Source organism: Dermacentor albipictus, chromosome 9 (assembly GCF_038994185.2).
Source record: "Dermacentor albipictus isolate Rhodes 1998 colony chromosome 9, USDA_Dalb.pri_finalv2, whole genome shotgun sequence".
Lineage (NCBI taxonomy): Eukaryota > Metazoa > Arthropoda > Arachnida > Ixodida > Ixodidae > Dermacentor > Dermacentor albipictus.
This window is the reverse complement of record NC_091829.1, coordinates 110,909,734-110,930,299: the sequence shown is the minus strand read 5'-3', so window position 1 is coordinate 110,930,299 and position 20,566 is coordinate 110,909,734. Positions and strand designations below refer to the sequence as shown.

The 20,566-nt window shown below is 43.8% G+C and overlaps 1 protein-coding gene across 2 annotated transcripts in view; it reads left to right on the top strand.

The window, feature by feature from the left end:
- The window catches only part of LOC139049620 (peptidyl-alpha-hydroxyglycine alpha-amidating lyase 1-like), a 34,304-nt gene extending 14,142 nt beyond the window's left edge, over positions 1-20,162 (top strand). For both annotated transcript variants that reach the window (XM_070525251.1, XM_070525252.1), the window contains 4 exons: positions 24-225; positions 4,073-4,264; positions 10,003-10,109; positions 16,964-20,162. In XM_070525251.1, coding sequence (XP_070381352.1) covers positions 24-225; positions 4,073-4,264; positions 10,003-10,109; positions 16,964-17,065 — 603 coding nt within the window. In that variant the 3' untranslated portion in view covers positions 17,066-20,162. The remainder of the gene's footprint in view (positions 1-23; positions 226-4,072; positions 4,265-10,002; positions 10,110-16,963) is intronic.
- The last annotated feature ends 404 nt before the right edge of the window (positions 20,163-20,566 follow it).

Below are 20,566 nucleotides of genomic sequence, written 5' to 3'. Positions count from 1 at the left end.
AAACCTTTCGTTTGACTGTACAGGTTTTCAGGTTCGGGTCGTCAGGCCCTCCACAGGTGTTGGGCCGCGCCTTCGAACCAGGTGGCGGTAGATACCATTTCTGCAAGCCAACAGGTGTTGCCTTGGGTCCTTCAGGCCGCATCTTTGTTAGTGACGGCTACTGCAACCACCGCATTGCCGTATTCACCCAGGATGGTGCCCACCTCACTGACATTGGGCTCCAAGGTAACCTCGCATTCTTCGTTCTTGAAACCTCTGCCCATGTAAATAAAGTAATAGTACTTTAAGCACTCAACTATCACGCTAACTCTCTAACACTTCATTTTGCTAGAACTGACACTTATATTCATATTTTTCGCGCATTGTTTCAGATTGGAACAAATTAATTCAAGCATCTTCCTAGTCTCTGTTACCACACTAAAGTAGCACTGTTGTACCGTCTCATACCTCTGTTATTGTAGCGCTATTATTGAAATAATATAGAAACAGATTCTGTTGTTGTTCTGTATTCATTTGTATTGTATTATATCTTATTACACTAACCTTGAAACAGTTTTCGTTGTTGATTTTTTTATCATGTCTGTAATTTTGAAAGTGTCCACCCAAGGGTCTGCAGTATGTAAAAAAAAAAAGAAAAGCCAGGCAAGAATTCAAGTCAATGTAGTTTTTATGCTTTCCTACTTTTCCATACGCAAAAAGAGTTCTTGTTTTGCATTTATTAATTCTGATAAGCTGTCGTGCTGCTTTGTTCAATCACAGCATATGTCTTCAAAAGAACGTGTCAAAAGCAGACATTAAATCAACCAAGAATGCTGGATGTTACTCTTTAAGAAAGCTCGCATTGTTTGTTTTATGCCAAATACTAGTGCTAAGATGACTCAGACGCAGAGAAAACTGTGACTGAAGAAGCCACGCTAATGTGGCTTCCACACTTTAAAGGGCTTGCAACAGCATGTTATATTTGCATGGCTGCGCTGGTGATATTGTGGGTTATGCTCTGTCGGCTGTTGCTGGCTAATTTGAGTGAAAGGATTGCAGAGAGAGGGCATTGCACTCCCACAAGAAGCACCAATATGGCCGCATGAGGAGGTAGTGGAGGTGAGGTTTTGTGTAACAGTAACACTGACAAAACAACGACATGAACTTCAATGTAATCAACTTCTTTTACTATCAGTGGTTGACTACAATTTGCCAATTATGAAGCGAGTTGCATTTAATCGTAGGAGTCGGCACTGTATATCCACAGGGCACCAGCTGTGTCTTATGTTTGTCATTTTCTTGTCTCTGGAATCCCTCTACTTGATAAAGGAGCATGCTTCAGTTATTCACATCTGTGATTCACATTCAACTCGGCCTAATTCGGATGTGAGTTCATTTGCCTTGAGTATATGATTAGCCTTAAGGATGCATTGCGTCAATGAAAGAACACAGAAGATGTAACCTCAAGGGCTCAACTGCTAAATTCTGCTGTTGTAAAGGCAACAAGTCCTGCTCAATTATCTGCTGGAAGCATTGCCAAGTAAATTTGCTTTGAAAATGTAATAACATGCCTAACCGGCCCAGAGTTAAACCACAGATGTAAGCATATTCATGAGCTTTAAAAACTCAAATATATGTTTAAGTATAGGTAAATGGATAAATTAGTGTTTAAAGGTGCCGAAGTAGCGCGCTTACCTAGAACAGAGTTTCTGTAAAGTACAAGATTGTCCCTGTAGAACTGGACCAAACCCACCACTCTGAAGCTATATATCACATGCCCAGAATGTAACGCAAGTCCCATGTATATTTGGTTAATAATAGTCAGTCACTGATAGGGAAAAATTACATTGTATTTTGATGTCAAATAATGTGTTGTTGGGTCAATTTTCTTTGATCTTTCTAGAGGAGAACTTGCTGGTGCTGTCTATTCACTGTCATATTGGCACTATGTTAGGTAGACACTTGATGATGATGATGACGATTCATAGGCATCGCCTTTGAAACAGAGTGGGGACATATTGTCACCTAGCCTGCTTGAGTTAATTAGGTAATCTATACATGCTTACAATTCCAGCATATTGCCTATCTCTCTCTCGTCTTTCCTTACTTCCTTAAAACTTCTTTATCTACCTTGTACCGCTACCTATGCCTGTAACGGATCCGGTCCTATCACTCTCTTCCCTGCTTCTTTTCACCAATACTCTAACCATCTCTTGCTTATCTCTACTGCTGACCGGTTAATATGTCCATCTGCTTCGAATCCCAGCACTTCTGGAAGGCAGACGTCACCTGAGGGCTTCGCATTCGATGAGGATGTACCGAGTTGTCTTCAGATTTTTGCCGCAGCATACGCATACCTCATGCTGTTGTGAATATATTTGCTCCAGTATGTTCTTGTCCTCGGGCAACCTGTTAGGAACTTGTGGGAACGCGGCGCCCTTTGTGTGTGGACCTCCGGCTAAGATCTGGTGGCAGCACCCACCAGACCATGACCTACAAGCTCACCAGTGCAACCACGTCAGTAGACCCTGTTTGTTGCAACCGATTTGAATTCTGGAACAATTCCGCATACCCTCTGTGCACTATTTCCTCTGCACTGAAGTCTTTTATTGGCATGAAAGAAACATTTCAATGTTTCTAGAAGCATAGTCCTGCAAGATATATGGCGTTTTATTTTATTGCACAGAATTTTTTTGAGAAATAGACTGTGGCTGCTACTACAGTTCTATTCCTTGATGTGGATTGCTTGAAGAGGTGGATACAAACTGTGTAATCAACTAATTCTAAAAATGTATAAATTAAGTTTTTGTAGTAATTACTTTGTGGCAAATGGTTGCAGGTTAGGTACAAATTGTATCCAGAGAGTTTGCAAGTTGTATGCACTTAGAATGAATTGTCAGGATGACACCAGTTTCAAGACATTCATTAAGAAATTGCGCGACAAAATGCACTGGCATCCCAGTTACTTTCATGCTTCAATTCTTCAAGCTGTGTTGGTTAAAAAAAATTACGCAGCCACAACTCCAGTGGAGCACTGCGTAATGCAAAGCACTGTTGCTTGGTAGTACAAGGGCACCCACAAGCCATGGCAATTTTCTGAAGCGAAACGTACACCACAGGTTGTAAAAATTAAGTTTTTCTATTACATGGCATGGTTACAGATGACGATTATGTACATCTTCACATTGTTAAGAGTGTGTACAATTACACATGCGTACATCACTTGACATAATTAGTCAAATAATGTCCATCGGTTCACCGTTTGTTTTTTTTACTGTTTCTTGACTGGTAACATCACTGGTAGATTTATGGGTGTATTCACCGGTTAAGGTGATCAAGCCCAGTGTTCGTCATGGCAAACGTCAATGTCCAATTGTGGAAGAACCCAGGTGTGCTATGCCTAGACTGCAAGAGTGGATGAGTCGAGCAGTAACGGACTGCACATTATTTCATCGGCACTGTACCAGGTCTGAAGGTCACACTGAGAATCATCTGGGCATTGGATAATAGCTGCGTGTGCTCTAAATGCAGTCCTAGGTCGCTGTTTGGGACGCTGTGTTAGACTGCACAGCATTCCGGATCGATCCACGAAAACGGTCAGATACCCGGCAGAAAAAAGTACGATCTGCATTCCACAAACTGCTTCTCGTTAAAAGTAGGTGGAATAACACTGCACTGTTACTGCAAGTTTGACAGTGCATATCTCAAAACCAGTGTCATCCTAAGAATTTTTTTCCCAGTCGATATGCCTTCCAAGCCCTCTGGCTACTATTCATAAACTGCAATAATGGCATAAAATAATTAGTAAAATCTTAATTACTTATACTTTGTTAATGATTCAAATGCACATTTTGATTCCTTGTGGACCCACTGTCCGCCTTTTTTTAGTAGTGGGGTTCAGGGATTAGAATTGTGCTCTCTGCCACAGGCAATACTTAATGTTCTGTTAAACTAAAAGAGAAACACCTGGCACGTTTATTCAGTGCTTGTCTTCAGCGTTCCTTTAGTATGCACCTTCAGTTTATCTGTTTTTTTCTATTCTTCAGTGCATTCTGCATAGAAGCATTCAGGTCTTTTGTTCTTGATGTCGCAGAGCGTATGCTGGTCCCACACGGCGTGACCTATGTGCCCACCATGAACGTGGTGTGTGTGGCAGACCGCGAGCGGCGCCGGGTGCTCTGCTACTGGGCGGGCGCGCGAGGTCCACGACCGGGTCGCGACCTGGGTGACCTTGTGCTTGCCTATGGGGAGCCTCTGCAGCGCGTGTATGGCATTGCTGCCAGAGGTAGGTCACACAGTAACATTCCTAGGCCAGTCTGTCTGCTCATTTTTAAAAGGAAGCTGTAGCTCGTGGAGGTCTCCACATAAGGCAATCTTGGCCACATTCGTTAAACATAGCCACTGGAAACTGACTTTGGCAACCTTTAACACCCGAACACTGTCGAATAAGGCTAACTAATCAGGACTCTTTGAGGAACTATGAGACATTGTTTGGCATATCATTGGCCTTAGTGAGATTATAAGAACTGGTGAGGCTTACACATTGCTAAATAAGGGTCATGTCCTCTGCTATAGAGGTCTCCCAGATAAGAAGCAATACGGGGTAGGATTCCTAATCCATGAGGACATAGCAGGCAACATTGACGAATTCTACAGCATTAATGAGAGGGTAGCAGCAGTCGTAATCAAACATAATAAGAGGTATAGATTAAAGGCAGTACAAGCCTACGCTCCCACATCCAGTCACGATGATGAGGAACTAGATCAGTTTTATGAAGATCTTGAATGAACGATGAGAAAAATGCAATCTCAGTATACAGTAGTAATGGGTGACTTCAATGAAAAAGTGGGGAAAAAGCAGACGGGTGAACAGGCCATTGGCAACTGCGGCGTCAGTTCTGGGAACACTAGAGAGATGCTGGTAGAATTTGCAGAAAGGAATAAGCTGAGAATAATGAGCACCTTTTTCAAGAAGTGTAGCAACAGAAAGTGGACCTGGAAAAGCTCTAATGTCGAAACAAGAAATGAAATTGACTTCATGCTTTCTGCTAATCCCAGCATAGTACACAATGTAGAAGTGATAGGTAGGGTAAAGTGCAGTGATCATAGGTTAGTGAGGGCTAGGATTCGCCTCAGTTTGAAGAGAGAAAGAGCAAAATTGGTCAAGAAGAAACAGGTCAACCTAGAGGCAGTAAGGGTAAAAGCAGACAAATTCAGCCTGGTACTTGCCAACAAATATGCAGCCTTAGAACAGAGAGATGAAGATGACATAGACGTAATGAATGAAACCATAACTAGGCTGGCTTCATAGGCAGCAGTTGGGGTGGGAGGCAAGTCACCAAGGGAACCAGCAGGCAAGCTCTCCCAAGTAACAAAGGACCTAATAAAGAAATGACAAAGAATGAAAGTGTCCAACTCAACAGATCAAATAGAATTTGCCCAACTGTCAGAACTTATCAACAAAGTGAAAATAAGGGATATTCAAAATTATAACATGAAAAAAACTGAAGAAGCTGTAAGAAATGGCCGCAGCCTGAAATCAGTAAGAAGGAAACTTGGCATAGGACAAACCAAGATGCATGCACTGAAAGATAAGCAGGGTAATATCATCAGCAATCTCGGAAGGTATAGCAAAAGCAGCGGAAGATTTCTATACTGACCTGTACAGATATATCCCCAGAGGAGCCACGACACCTCCATTCGAAGCAGTATTGAACAGGTTGCAGAAACTCCTCCTATAACTAGCGATGAGGTCAGAAGGACCTTGCAAGACATGAAACGGGGAAAAGCGGCAGCAGAAGATGGAATAACAGTCAACTTAATCAAAGATGAAGGAGACATAATGCTTGAAAAACTTGCGGCTCTCTGTATGAAGTGTATATCGTATATCGGCTTCAAGGGTCCCAGAAAACTGGAAGAATGCAAACACTATACTAATCCACAAAAAGGGAGACGTCAAAGATTGAAAAATTATAGGCCCATTAGCTTACTCCCAGTATTATATAAAATATTCACCAACATAATTAGCAATAAAATAAGGGCAACAGTGGACTTTAGTCAACCAAGGGAACAGGCTGGCTTCAGGAAGGAATACTTTAGGATGGATCACATCCATATCATTAATCAGGTAACTGAGAAATCCACAGAGTACAGTCAGCCTCTCTATATGGCTTTCATAGATTACGAAAAGGCATTTGATTCAGTAGAGATACCAGCAGTCATAAACACATTACATAATCAAGGAGTACAGACCACGTACACAAATATCTTGGAAAATATCTCCAGAGATTCCGCAGCTACCTTATTTCTACAAAAGAAAAGTAGGAAGATACTTCTAAAGAAAGGGGTCATACAAGGAGAGACAATCTCTCCAATGCTATTCGCTGCATGCTTGGAAGAAGTATTCAAGCTAATAAACTGGGAAGGCTTAGGAGTAAGTATCGGCGGCGAATATATCAGCGACCTTCGGTTTGCAAGTGACATTGTTCTATTCAGCAACACTGCAGACAAGTTACAACAAATGATTGAGAACCTTAACAGAGAGAGTGTAAGAGTGGGGTTGAAGATTAATATGCAGAAGACAAAGATAAAACATCAATAGCCAGACAAGGAAACAAGAGTTCAGGATCGCCAGTCAGCCTCTAGAGTCTGTGAAGGAGTATGTTTACCTAGGTCAATTAATCACAGGGAACTCTGATCATGCAAAGTAAATTCACAGAAGAATAAAAATGGTTTGGAGCACATATGGCAAACATTGTCAGCTCCTGACTGGAAGCTTACCATCATCATTGAAAAGGAAAGTATGCAATCAGTGCATTTTACTAGTGCTGATATATGGGGCAGAGACTTAGAGACTGACCGAGAAGCTTGAGAACAAGTTAAAGACCGCGCAAATAGCGATGGAACGAAGAATTCTAGACATAACGTTAAGAGACAGAGAGAGAGCGGTTTCGATCAGAGAACTAATGCATATAGCCAATATTCTAATCGACAATAAGATAAAAAAATGGAGCTGGGCAGGACATGTAATGTGCAGGTTAGATAACCATTGGACCATTAGGGTTACAGAATGGGTACCACTAAAGGGAAGCGCAGTCGAGGACGGCAGAAGACTAGGTGGGGCGATGAAATTAGGAAATTCGTAGGCGCTAGTTGAAATCGGTTGGCACAGGACAGGAGTAATTGGAGATCGCAGGGAGAGGCCTTCTTCCTCCAGTGGACCTAAAATAGGCTGCTGCTGCAGCTGCTGCTGCAGCAGCATTCGTGGGAAAGGGTAGACGGGGGAAAGGGTAGACGCCCTTGCGAGTAATCTTGTTGAGCTGCCAGTAGTCCAAACAGAACCACACCAAACCATCTTTCTTCATAACAAGGACGACAGGAGATGCCTATGGACTGCTGGAAGTGAAGAATATTGTAGCGAAGATTGTCGTGGAGTGTAGCGAAGAAGAGAAATGCTATAGTAGGCCATCCTCTTCAGTGCTTTCTACTGGGTCAATCTCTCCAGCAAACGTTTCATAGGTCTCTGTACTTACTTCAGACGCTTTGTTCACACTTTTGTCGCCATCATATCGCCCCTGAGCAAAGCTACTTAGAAGCAACGGGCCCCTCACTTCGGAGTCGACCGAGTAGGACGAGGTTTTCACACAAAGCTCCATCGTTTGCTAACGTCTCCGCTAATTTTGTGCCGTTACGACCCAAGAGCCCCCGATTCCCTGTGTTTTCCCTGGATTTCTGGCATGGCAAGACATGCTGAAGAGTGCCGCGATCTCACACAGGCCTTTGCCTCCAATGACCAAGAGCACCAGAAGAGCACTCTCGGTGGCACCACTTCTGTGCCCGCCTTCCTTGCTGGAGCCCTTGTGTGGCGCTCGGTTTCTTCCACTGCACCTGGTCTCTCTTCAAAACTACGGCCCAAGTATGAAGAGCCCTACCAAATCGTCGAATGCATGATGAACTACATGATTGAACCCATTGAATCGTCTTCACACATGCGCCGTTGTGGACGAGACATAGTCAACGTCGAGCGCCTCAAGCCATACAATGATCCACTCATAGTGAGGAGATCTTGGGTCGCCGGATGGCTCCCGTTTCGTTCCCAGGGGTATTTGTAGTAAAGAAGAGGAACGCTATACTGGGCCATCATCTCCAGCACTTTCTAGTAGGTCAATCTCTCCAGCACTTTGCTGGAGGCAAGGAAAGATCCTCATGAGGAAGACAGAAACCTCAACTGTGTTGAGAATTGAGAGTGAGAGTGACCTGGCTCAAATTGTATAGTTTCTTTTTTTTCTGTTCATATCTTCTTGTTGTCCTTCTGTTTCACCATGACTTTTAGTTTGGATCAAGTTGATCAATTAATATAACACCAAGATACGTTCTCAGTTTTTCAATTCAATGTGCACAGTGTCCAAAAAAAATTTTAACTTATTGAGTGCTTACCTATACCAGCACACTTTTCGACTTGATCGCTATTACAGAAACCTGGCTTCGGGATGAAGAATCACCATTTATACCAGGCTACAAACTTTCCTCTAGAGTTTCAAAGGCACGAGGAAGTGGTGTTGCCTTCTTTATAAAAGAAAGTATCACTTTTAAAGTTCTTCCTGCCCTTACTATCAGTGACCCTACAATTGAGGCTCTTTTTATAAAAATTGAGTGTGGCAGAAAGTCGATGTAGTGTACCGGCCTCCCGGTTCTGCCGTTTCAATTTTTATTGAGAAACTTGAATCATTTATTGAAATCTTAACCTCTATAAAAAGTAACCGTGTTGTAATTGTAGGAGACTTTAATGTAGATGTTTCTGGAGAAACTAACAATTACACCTTACTTCTACAGTCATATAACATATGCAATATTATAACAGAGTCAACGCGTATCACAGGCAGTTCTAGTACTTTAATAGACCATGCGCTTACAAACATCACATGTAACAGATGGGGCGGAACTTACCTAGATGCGATAGCTGATCACATACCCATATTTGTTGCGGTTAAAATCCGAGGAAAGGTAACTGCGAACATATCTGGTCATGAACTGCAGAAAAAGATGATTAGTTCGTGAGAACTTGCAGCAAGTAAACTTCTTTGATACCTGTGATACTGACATAAACAAAGAATATACAAACTTCTTTACCGTTGTCCAGAGTGCCATCTTGCAGAACACCACACACAAGTCCTTGGGTCGATATGTTGCACCTATATGCCCATGGATGACTCACAACATCCTACACATACTGGAGGAGAAAGTAAAATGGCATGAGAAATGGAAGCATGCTAAAACCAATGATTATTATCTAAACCAGTTTAAGCGTTTCAGGAACCTGTCGGTATCTCTACTGCGTAACAGAAAACAAGAATACTACTCACCTCTTATCATTAATGCATGCTCAGGGCAACACAGGTAAAATGTGGAATATTGTAACAGGTGCAGTAGGCTTTGCTCGGGGAACACCGCTCGTGCTGAGAGTCCTTACCCTGCTCTGTTGGTTGGCCGAAACCCTGGTGACTAGTAAACACCTTTACAGTAGTTGTTGTAGAGCAGCAGTAATACTAGTAGTAGTAGTAGTAGTAGTAGTAGTAGTAGTAGTAGTAGTAGTAGTAGTAGTAGTAGTAATTGCAGTAGCAGTAGTAGTAGTTGCAGTAGCATCAGCAACAAGAGCAACAGCAACCCCTATGGTAACAGCATATGATGCCTACTCTGGGGCACTGACCCAGTGTAAGGTAACACAAATAAGTTATAAATTAGAATAGTACGATATACCATAGTGCCACAACCCAGTTTTTTAATATGCTAACATTTTGCAGTGAGGTTAGTATGTGAATGACAGCGACTGACAGACCCCTGTGGAATGCTGGTAACACAAATAAGTTGTAAATTAGAATAGTACGATATACCAGAGTGCCTCAACCCAGTTTTTTAATATGCTAGCATTTTGCAGTAGGGTTAGTGTTTGGATGACAGCGACTGACAGAACCCTGTGCTCTGCTTCCACTCCTGCCACCCTACCTCTACTGGTGTCTATTGTAGGACACACCCTGTACGGCGTGCAGTCCTTGACCCCCAACCAGTCATCAGCATTCCGACTAGAGCTGGAGCCGGGTGCCAGCCCAGAGAGCTTCTCTCCAGGATCGGTGGTGAGCACTGTTCTTTGCCTAGAATATCATAAACAGCAATTCACAATACCTTTATTTTTATTTTTTACCTGTGTTCACAACTCTTTACACTATATATATATATGTGCTGTCAATCACAGTCAGCGTTGTGGAGGCAGAGCGAGGCAGATATATTATTGTCATGCCTTTACAAGGCTTGTTGACTGTTCCATAGTGACCATCATCAGAAATTATTGTTATGACAAAATGTCGGTTCCATGAGCTTGGGGCCAGCATGTATGAGTGAGTTGCACAGGAGCACCGCTATAATAAAGCTGCATATTTTAATTATAACCATGCCCGGCAGCCAACAATACTTCCTGCAGGCAAAATTAAGATTGACACAAACTGAAATGGCACGAATTTTCTCTAAAGACAAAATTAATAGGCATGATCAATTTTTTGAAAGTTATTTTCGATAGACCACATGAAATGCTTGCTGTTGGAAAGTGTGATGATTCACGCAACTCAAAAAAGAGGCCTATACACACGCAGAACGCACTACTTGGAACTGAAACACTTATTTCTAGGTCTGTTTAATAAATATGCGAGGACTATCCGATAAACAGAAATAACCCATGTCAACCAAGCCGTGCCCTGTAAGATGACCCTTTGGCTGCATGTGACACAGCAAAAGAAAAGAAGGTGTGGAGATCGCAATGTAACGAGGCTGGCACTAGGGAAGCAGTGGGTTGAACTGCATATGTGACGGAGACTGAACTAATGAGGCAGTGCGACCTCTATGCCTCGGGTTCGTCCAAGGTGTTTGCATCACAGAGGGCATAGTTCCATGCAAGGTAGAGCGTGCCTGAGAGTCCGATGTGGTTGTCTTCGTGGCTGCTGGCTTGATGGACCGGCCATATCTGCATGGTGACGAGAAAGACTTTAAGCTCGGCGTATATCCAGTCCCCTGTTCCCGACAGTCCTTTTTCAAGACTAATGGGCAGCAACTCAGCAAGACGAGGTCATGCTCCTCCTGCAGTTAGCTGAACCAGCGTAGGAAGAAGTCTGCTTCAAGCTGGAGGAACCGGACCACTGGGTTGCTCACGTAGAAAGACAGTGTAGGCGGCAGTGTCATCCACAGGTTGTCTTCATTAGGAGCCCGGGGTGCAGTTCCTTGGTGGTCCATGTCCAAGGTCACTGCATGTGAATGTCTCCGCTGAAGGCGACCGCAGCCACATTATCAGAAAAGCATCATTGGCAGAGCTGCCCAGCATACCACTTGTCCTCGGCCGCTGACTTGCTCGTGTTCTCTGCATGAGTCTCTTCTCTTTCCTTGTCCTTCAGGGCTCCTGCCAATAGTAGCACAGCTACAAAGGGAACAAGGCAGTACTGGTACACTACACAGCATAAAAAAAGGGAACAGAACAGCATCAGAGCCGAACTTATTTTACTTTAAGATCAGGATATGAGAAAATCAATTTCTTTATGGTTTCAGGAAAACAGAAGCACATGCTCACATACATGCTCCTCATGCGCACAATCTCGGAACCTTCTATAATTTCACGCATGATTTAGCTATGGTCTGCTTAAATATTTGTATATTTCTCAAACAGTGACTGGCAACTGCAAGTGCGACAATGAATGCCAAGGTATAATACAGCAGAACCTCATTGGTACAATCCCGTTATGTACGATTTATCGGCACCAGCGTTCACGATAGTGAACACTAAAAATCATCAATAGAGTTACGCTCATATCTTGCCGGTTCATACGTTCCCGAATACACGATCTTCAGGCACCAGCGTTCAGCACATCGCCAAACTCCCATCGTATGTTACGGTTCCTGACCGCTAGATCCTGTGTAAACAAAGAAAATGCGGGAGGCGCCCGCGATCGAGAACAGTATATGTCCGCCCGCCGCATCGGCTTCCCCGCAATGCTCGCCCACCCGTCCACCTTATTTTACAGCACGTGGAGCGTAGTGCCTCTGGTGGCGTACCACCCACCTTGAATAGGAGATAACCCAAACACGCCGCGTGGTTCCTCGTTGCAGGCGGCGCGACGTGATGGAGCGTCACCTTTTGCTCCAGCGCAGCATTCGGCTTTGCCCACCAGCTCCATTTCGTTTCAGTTTCCCATCGCCGCCAAAACACAACGCGATAGGAAAACGACAACACACGCCTCGGGCCCCACCAGATCGGTGGGCGTCGGCGACTCGGGCTGCGACACTTCGCACAAGGCAGAGTGCTTCGCACAGTGCTTTGTGTAATGCCAAGATGTCAACTACGGTCGAGTCCATGAAATTTTTTAGTTACTTCGAATCATGCACTTTCCCAGTTAATACATTTTTTTTTCTTTTGATCTTTTTTCCATAACGAACAAATGGAGTTCTGTTGTATACTCTGCAGATGTGATCGACTCTCACTGCAAGATCACTGCATGATATCACTGTCAAAGGTTGTCACTCTGCCTGCCTGTTTGTAATACCCAAACCTGGTGAAGGATTTGTGATTTGCATCTCTGGAATATAATATAAATGTCCCTCTTACTGTGAGCCCAGTCTTGGTAAGCCAGAAAAGACGGGAAAGTGAAGGGCAGAATTAAAGTTTCCATGCTAATTCCTCGTGATGCCAAGAGATTTAAACGAGTCTTTGTATAGGACTATATTTAAAAGTATATATATAACAATATATATATATTGCACTTTAAAGGACTTTTTAAAGGCTCAAGCGAGTGAGTTTTCACAACTTTTTCTGAACAAAAAAGGCCAAATGTGTGGCAATACTTTGAAATCAGTCACGTTGTACTGGTACACTGGCACGTGGTTTGCGAGTGAAATTCGCAACATTGAACATCACCTTTTATTTTCTTGGCTAATAACCAACCTTCACCACCAATTTATTGATGATTTGAGTCTTGGAAAACGAAAATACTTAATTGGACAAAACTGAAATCGGGTCTAAAGTTTCAAAGTAATCTATAAGCTATGTGCTGTAGCAAGGGGCCTTGGAGTAATTTTGACCCCTCTGGGGTTCTTTAACATGCACCTAAATCTAAGTACATACATAAGTGTTTCTGCACGCTGCCTCCATAGGAATGCATTCGCTGTGGCTGGCAATTGAACCCACGACCTTACGTTTAGCTGCAGAACACCGTAGCTGCTGAGCCACTGCTATGCATGCCAGACAAAACTAACTCATACACTTGACTGGTTGCATTTGAATGCCCTAGCGTGCTCTGGTGGCACACTTTACATTCGTCTGGTTCATTCAGAGCGTCTCTCTCTAGCTCAGAGCACAGTTAGAGGCGCTCTCACCTTTTAGGCGGGAGTGTGACCAAGATGTGACAGATTCCCAGTCAGGTGTCTCCTCCGATTGCTCGGGGAGCAGCTATATGCTCTGCTCAGGCAGGCTTTCTCTCACTACCAAACTCAGGAGGACTCTCTGTTCTTGCAAACATAGTGGGAGCATAGTAGGAACTACTCAAATGTGCCATTAATGTTATCTGTGTCAAGGGCAACGCTGGCAATTTTTCGAGGCCAGCAGATTTCAACAAAATTTGCAATGTCTGATCTCTTTTGCACTTTGATCATCTGTGCCAAGTGAGTTGATTGAAATGTGCTCAGTTTCACTGAAAATGCATATTAAAGATCAGCATACATGCTCCTAGCTTACCTTCCCGAACGTATAATTTCTGTCGGCATATAGGTATTTCTAAAGCACACATGAGAGGGCATAATCTTTAAGCCCTTTTTACTTTCTTGAATTTCCTATAATTTGGCTTGATGGAAGCTTCTGGGCTCACAATTTTAACCAAACTACAATTTAAACTTGAAGGAGGATGCTGTGCAGTATTCACGTTCACAAAGGGTAGGAGCACAGGTGTCATCACACGAAGCAGGTTTCTACGCTTCGCAGATCATTTTAAGTTTTGATACTTTGTTTCTTGATTGTTTGAAGTTATTTCCAAGTTTGTTCACAAACTCAGCCCACCCTAAATGTGACAGGAGAATCTGTGAAAGTTAAAAAGGCGCTATCCTAACATTATAAAAAAAAATATGGCAACTCAATTCTGAGGAACCCCGCAAGGTGAAGGAAGTATTGTGAAAGGGAAAATATTCGCAGCTCTGCCCGAAAGACGAAGCACAGATTGTGATAGCAAATTAACAGATAGCTGTACAAAGTAAGGATAGTAGTCTTGAACAATGATATATATATATATATATATCAGCATCCGAATATATATATATATATATACATATCAGCATCCGAATATATATATATATATATATATATATATATATATATATATATATATATATATATATATATATATATAGTGTGACTCAACGAGGATATAGAAAGAAACAGACATACAGAGACAGCGCTGTCCTTGTGTGTCTGCTTCTTTCTATGTCCTTGTACAGTCCCGCTTACACATTCTATCATGGATTCAAACCAACTAGCCAGCGAATGTGTTTTAACTAAATTAACTAACACGGTGTCATGTGGGCGCAGGTAAACATGAACACGTCTCGCTTGATGAGCGCAGAAACTCGCTGTCGAAATTCTGGAGTGAGGAATCGCAGCAGCAGCAAGCAAATTAACCTTCATGCATCTCTCACTTCAACGCAAACAAAATGTCGAAATCACAGCTCATATGAAGCTCTCGGCACTATGTGCACTCTGCAAACATAGCAGATCGCTTTGAAGGTGAGGCCCGCACGGGCACGCACTTTGGCCACGTCGCAGATCGTTTTCAAGACACACGAGCGTCTGCAACGCGTGCCCACGGCGTCCGCCAAAGGCGATACTACGGCGTCCGCGATTCGCGTGGCCAACGCCGTAGAAGACGCCGCGGTTTTCTTCTCTCTTTACGGAGGGGTGCAAGAGGAGGACATCGAGGCACCCTAGCAGCCGCTGGAGAGGAACGTCCCTCCTTCCTCGCCCGACCCACCTGCCTCGTGCGCGACAGGAGAGGGCACGCTTCCGGCCCGCATTCGTCATTCGCGCCCATGAGATTGAACCGCGTTCGCCTGCTCACCATCGCGCGCTTACACTCGCACATACAGCATACGGTGCGCGACAACGATTTTATCGCCCTTAGACTTCATACGGAACCTCATGGTGACGGCGACGCCGACAGCAGAAATGCGTCTGGAGTGCCTATGTAATTGAAATCTCAATAAAAGTAAATAAGGGAAGAATGGGTTGTGACATGGAAGGAGGATGGCACAATAACCTTTCAAGTTTGAATGGCGCTTGTTCAAACCACGGCATTTCATAGTGGTAGCTATGGTGGACTAACTTTCAGCTCTAGATGTGCATACATATTTATAGTCCATGTCACAGAATTAACTATCTCTATATAACATGCTTAGTTGCTTTGTAATGTTACTTACCTTGGGTGATATTTTCTACATTTCTTGTAAAGCCAATTCCACACCTAGCTCTGAGGGTCATGCCTAAGGTTACTGTAAAAGCCAAGCAAAGGAATCATTTCCTCTCTCTCTCTTTCTCTCTAAGCAAAGGAACAGTGCTACTGTTGATTGCATGTGGCATTGAGGTAGTGCTGCTTGAGCTTGGTTCATTCTTTTATTGGAGAGCCAATGACTGTGGTGGACAAGGCGGAGCAGTGTGTCATGGTGCATGCTATTTCTTCTCGCTGTACCCCGGGTACCCAAGAGGGTGGATGCTTGTTGCTCCGTCTTTGGGCACAAGTCCCCAAAATGAGTGACCTTTGGGAAATGTAGACAGTTTAAAGGTGAGGGCCAGTGTGTAGCCCAGCAAAATATTCACCCCGACCTCATCGCTGATAACCCCCCCCCCCCCCCCCCCCCAAAGTGCATCAAAGCCACCCGCATGTTGTGGGTGCGTTGCGCGAGTGTGGCAGGAGCTCGCAATAGTGTGACGGCGCTGCGTTGAATTTCCGGGTCGATTAGCGATGAGGCCGACGAGTCCTTTGCCTACCTGGACGCAGTGGGTCATAAAACATTCACTTGGCAGCCATGCCACCAATGGCGAGGATCGATTGGCCAACTTTACGGCGATATTCAGGCCCTTGCATGCGTGCACTCAAAACAGAGACTAAAGGGACGTAATGAAAGAATGCGCTCAGAACACTACCCACTGCACTTTATTTTTTTTGTGGCACCATCCTGGAAAGGCATTGGTGCCGGGCTCGAACCCCGGATCAGGACGAACTTTACCTCAACTACGAAGCTTTCTTTCTGAGAAACTCGTATGGGTGTTCTTAGTACTTTCATGCTACATTCAGGTGGATGGCAATTTACGCGATAGCGTTAAGGGTCCCATGTCGCAGACATTGTTCCAGCAAAAAGATTTTCGAACCACCTATACCCAGGCCCTCCATGTGGCGCAAGGAAGTTAGTGAACTAATTGAATTTCTCAAGCTAGAATACGTAGAAAATTGTAAACCATGACTTCCACACAACCTACAGACATGATAGTGTCGGATTGTAATTTTACTATACAAGAAAACATAAGCATGTTACACGAAACCTCAAAGAAATCCCTTTTGCAGCATTTCTACAATTCATAGACCAGACGGCGCTCACCTCCACTGCATCGTGGCCCACGCAAGAGGACACGTTTCTACCATAAAGCCCGCCTTCATACACACAGTGTTCGCAGCCAGCATTTCCTGGTAAACATTACGGTTACATAAGCTGCAGTTGCTGGGAAGTGTGAGAAGCAGTCAGGGATATTTTGTATACCATCACATTCCAGCCTTAAAGGCAAAGCTTAAGCGTCATCCAATTTTTTTCCCTTTCATCATATAAAAAAAGAACCCTGCATCTTAAGGCATCCAACACAGCAAACGAATTTACACACTGTTATGTCTTAAATACGCCGTCTTTTTCCTCCATGCAGCCAATGGTGCAGCCGCATGCCATCGCCCTTGCTCCTGATGGTCAGTCACTCTATGTGGCTGACCTGGACAGCCCGAGGAAGGTGTTCAAGTTTCATGTCTGAGCTCCCGGTCCTCCTGCACACCCAATTGCTGTGCAGTGCACGCTGTTGCAGCAGCAAGGGGTACCCGGTCCTCCCCGTCCTGACTGGACTAAGCAGGGCTGTAGCGTCACAATATGGCTGTGAGCCGACAGCTTTGTAACAGCGTCACACATCTGCCGACAAAGAGCCATTTAAGAGCAAGCAGCAGTGGTGAAGCACCACGTACATCTTGCAAAAGGCTTCACTCGCACTAGCAGCTAGTCCTATTTTCTTTCACTTTCATTTGATTCCTTTTCCTTTGTCAGGAAAACGAAGCTAGAGCAAAACTTCACTCTCCATTATATTGTACTGAACAGCTTTATATAACAGCTCTTATACAGTTGTATTGTTCACACGAACTGTGATCGCATATTTTATTTTGTCATTCCGAAGTACCGGTGCACACCCAATATATTCATTTACATTACAGCCCAACCTCGAGATAAGAAACATGGCTGTAATTGAATTGTTGGATGATTTGAAGCAAGTATAGAGTGAGTATTGGTTATAATGAAGATATTTTCATGTTCCATGATACTTCGTTATGAGATTTGTATGTACATTCCTAGTCACTTGCCCTGGCATTTCTTTTTTTTTTTTCGTGAAAGACTAGCCAAGCCAGTTATTGCTTGTCTGCTAAGCTCTGGATCTTAATGGGACAAAAGAGTCACAAGAACATTAACCCCGTATCCTATAACGTTCCTTCACTCAGCACTCTGCCTTGACAGAAATGGTCCCTGCACTTATATAACACTCCCCGGCAATTAAAAAACGTAGCGTCATCTTCACTCAAGCGGCGGCACTTTGCTTAACTCAGCAGAGTGGAGGTAGAGTTTCAGATCGACGGTCGTTTGAGAATATGGGGGTTAGACTTTAGCAGGTGAGCAAAGGAAGCCACTGCCCACAACCAACGTTTCAATAACAGAGGCAATATTCTTGAGTGATTGCTCTCGAGGATATGATCACTTTCATGACATACCGCCCGACTCGACTCGGCGCCGGATGCATAGAAGTATACGGCCAACAGCGTTCCCAGCACTGTGCAAAGTTAACGAGCTTGGCATAGTGCCAGGAATGCTGTGGGCCATACTATGCGCCAACATGTCCGTGCCGACCCATGCGAAATCTCGCGAAAGTGATTGTATCACCAAGAGTGATTGCTAGAGAATACTGCCCTTAGACTTGCCCCGATAAAGACAGGTCTCCTTGTCGAAACGTTGGCTCTTGAGCAGAGGCTTCTCTTGATCACACACTGCTGATCAACTTGCATCTTCGCCTGTTTTGGCCATTACGTTAACTCACTGCTTTTACGTCATGCTCTTTTGTCAGTGTATTGCATCTGATCTCGTCATTACAGCTGGGTAGACCCTTGGCTGTGAAATACTTGTCGCTGTTGTAAGTTTTAAGCCTTGCATGAGAGGAGCATGCACTTGTGTTTCTTCAAAACTGTGTCACAAGCAGCAGACGACTCCGTTTTTGTTTGTGTTAACAGTGCTTATGCATCGTGGAGGCAGAAATTTCAAGCGAGTTCTACGCACTATACGTCCTTGTGGCCTAGATAAGGTTTTTTCACTAAATGGCTTGATGTCAATAAAAACAGTCAGCTTCGCTTTTAGATATGTACAAAAGCTATGGAAACAATACGGTATTCACCGTATTGTAGCAATTTGTATTGTCTTGTGCCAGCATTTCAAACGGTGTGTTGCAACACATTGAAAAGAGGTTAAAGAAAGATATATTAAGTTAGCCACAATTTGCATATTACACTTCCTTGTGTTATGGGTAAGTTAGTCTTATTAACAGAGGCACAAAAACAAATCTTTAAATTCCTGAACCAGCTACCTGTGACATAGTTTGGATTGCCTCATTCAAAAGTGAACAAGGGCTCAACTTGGAAACATCGGTGAACAAGCTTCCTGAACAAAGAGCTTAGATATGCAAAAATATGGTGCAATGCACAACATCCCACCAATGCCATTGACTCGGGGTTTCACTGCTAAACTGCATCTTGTACAACCAAATAAGTCCAACTAGTTTTCAAATAATCTACTAGTCTAAACCTAACCAGTGTTCTTTCTTCAAGCATCCTTTTTAATGTATTTGTATCATTCACAACTTGCTTTTTGGGCGTACCCCAAGTATTACACAAGCAGTGTCTGCACAAGCAGTGTCACAGAAAGAAGTTTAGCTCCTTGTAGAGTCATTTGATTTAGCAACTATCACTCACTCTGTTCACACATATCAGGTACTCCAGCACCAGTAGCAATTACCTAAGATACCCATGCCGATTTCAAGAGGGCAGCTGAAGTGACTCAGCTAAACTAACTTTTGCAATGCCAAACTTTACATTAGGATATGAGGTGCAACACACCTTGTATGAACTGCTGTGATGTCACAGAGCATAGTGCTAATCTGAACAAACTACATTCCGTGTTTCATGTTTTGTGTACCCGTGACGCTGTACATTGACTCTACCAACCAAATCGGTGAAAGTGTTCGGATTACTGTAGCTGCCTGTTCATGTTTGGCTGTAAAAGCTTGTTTTGGAGGCGCTTGTACCAATGGTGAAAGTGGGGGCCATACGCTCAGTCAGTCACTTTCAGGGATACAATTACATCTGCAAAATTTTGCTTGACTTGGCATTGGACAAGCCGGCATAGGCAGGCGCCAGCATTGCTCGCAAGGCGCCAAACACACCCTCTTGGCACAGTGTCAGCAACGGTGTTGCCCATAGATGCCGACAGGTCCAGTGCAGGGCTACACAAAATCTAAAAAATGTGATCGTGTCTCCGAAAGTGATCGACCAAGAATACTGACCGCGGTGCGAATGAGGCTTTGAATCTGATGCTGTTTCTGCTGTGCAACAGATGCCGGTGGAAGGTTGACAATCTGCATAGCTTCAAAGATGTTGATAGGCTTTTCGTTCACATTGTTGTCATCTTAACCATGCTGTGATTCTCGTGTTCATGCAGCAATCTCCGAGCTGTTGTCCTTGCAGCCTTCTTTAGTCACGTGCTGCCTACCCATTGTGATGCATGTATACTCATGTCACAAGATTAAAAGTGTCACACCAAAGAAACTCTGCTGCCTTGTGTGCATGACAGAATGCTCGAGTCCTCTTGGAAACCAATCCAGTTCAACTACAAGCATCTTCATGCACCATTTCTGAAAGTGCTGAAAAGGAGCCATCAATGTCTGGCAGTGTACAGTACGGCCACACTGATATTTGTAGCCTTCTTGACTCTTACCTCACCAAGTCACTTGAAACATTAATGATCGTATTTTTTTACTTGAAACATCCCATTTTGGTCAGCATAAGGGGTGCAACCCATTACTATTGTACTACCCCACACACCCTCAGCAGCACGCCCAAGACATTTAACATACTTTGCTACGACTGCATTCCCCAATGCAGCCTACCAGGTTTTTTAATGCACTCTGCCAAACACTGACCATGGCATTCTCCTATAAGGAATGCCATCC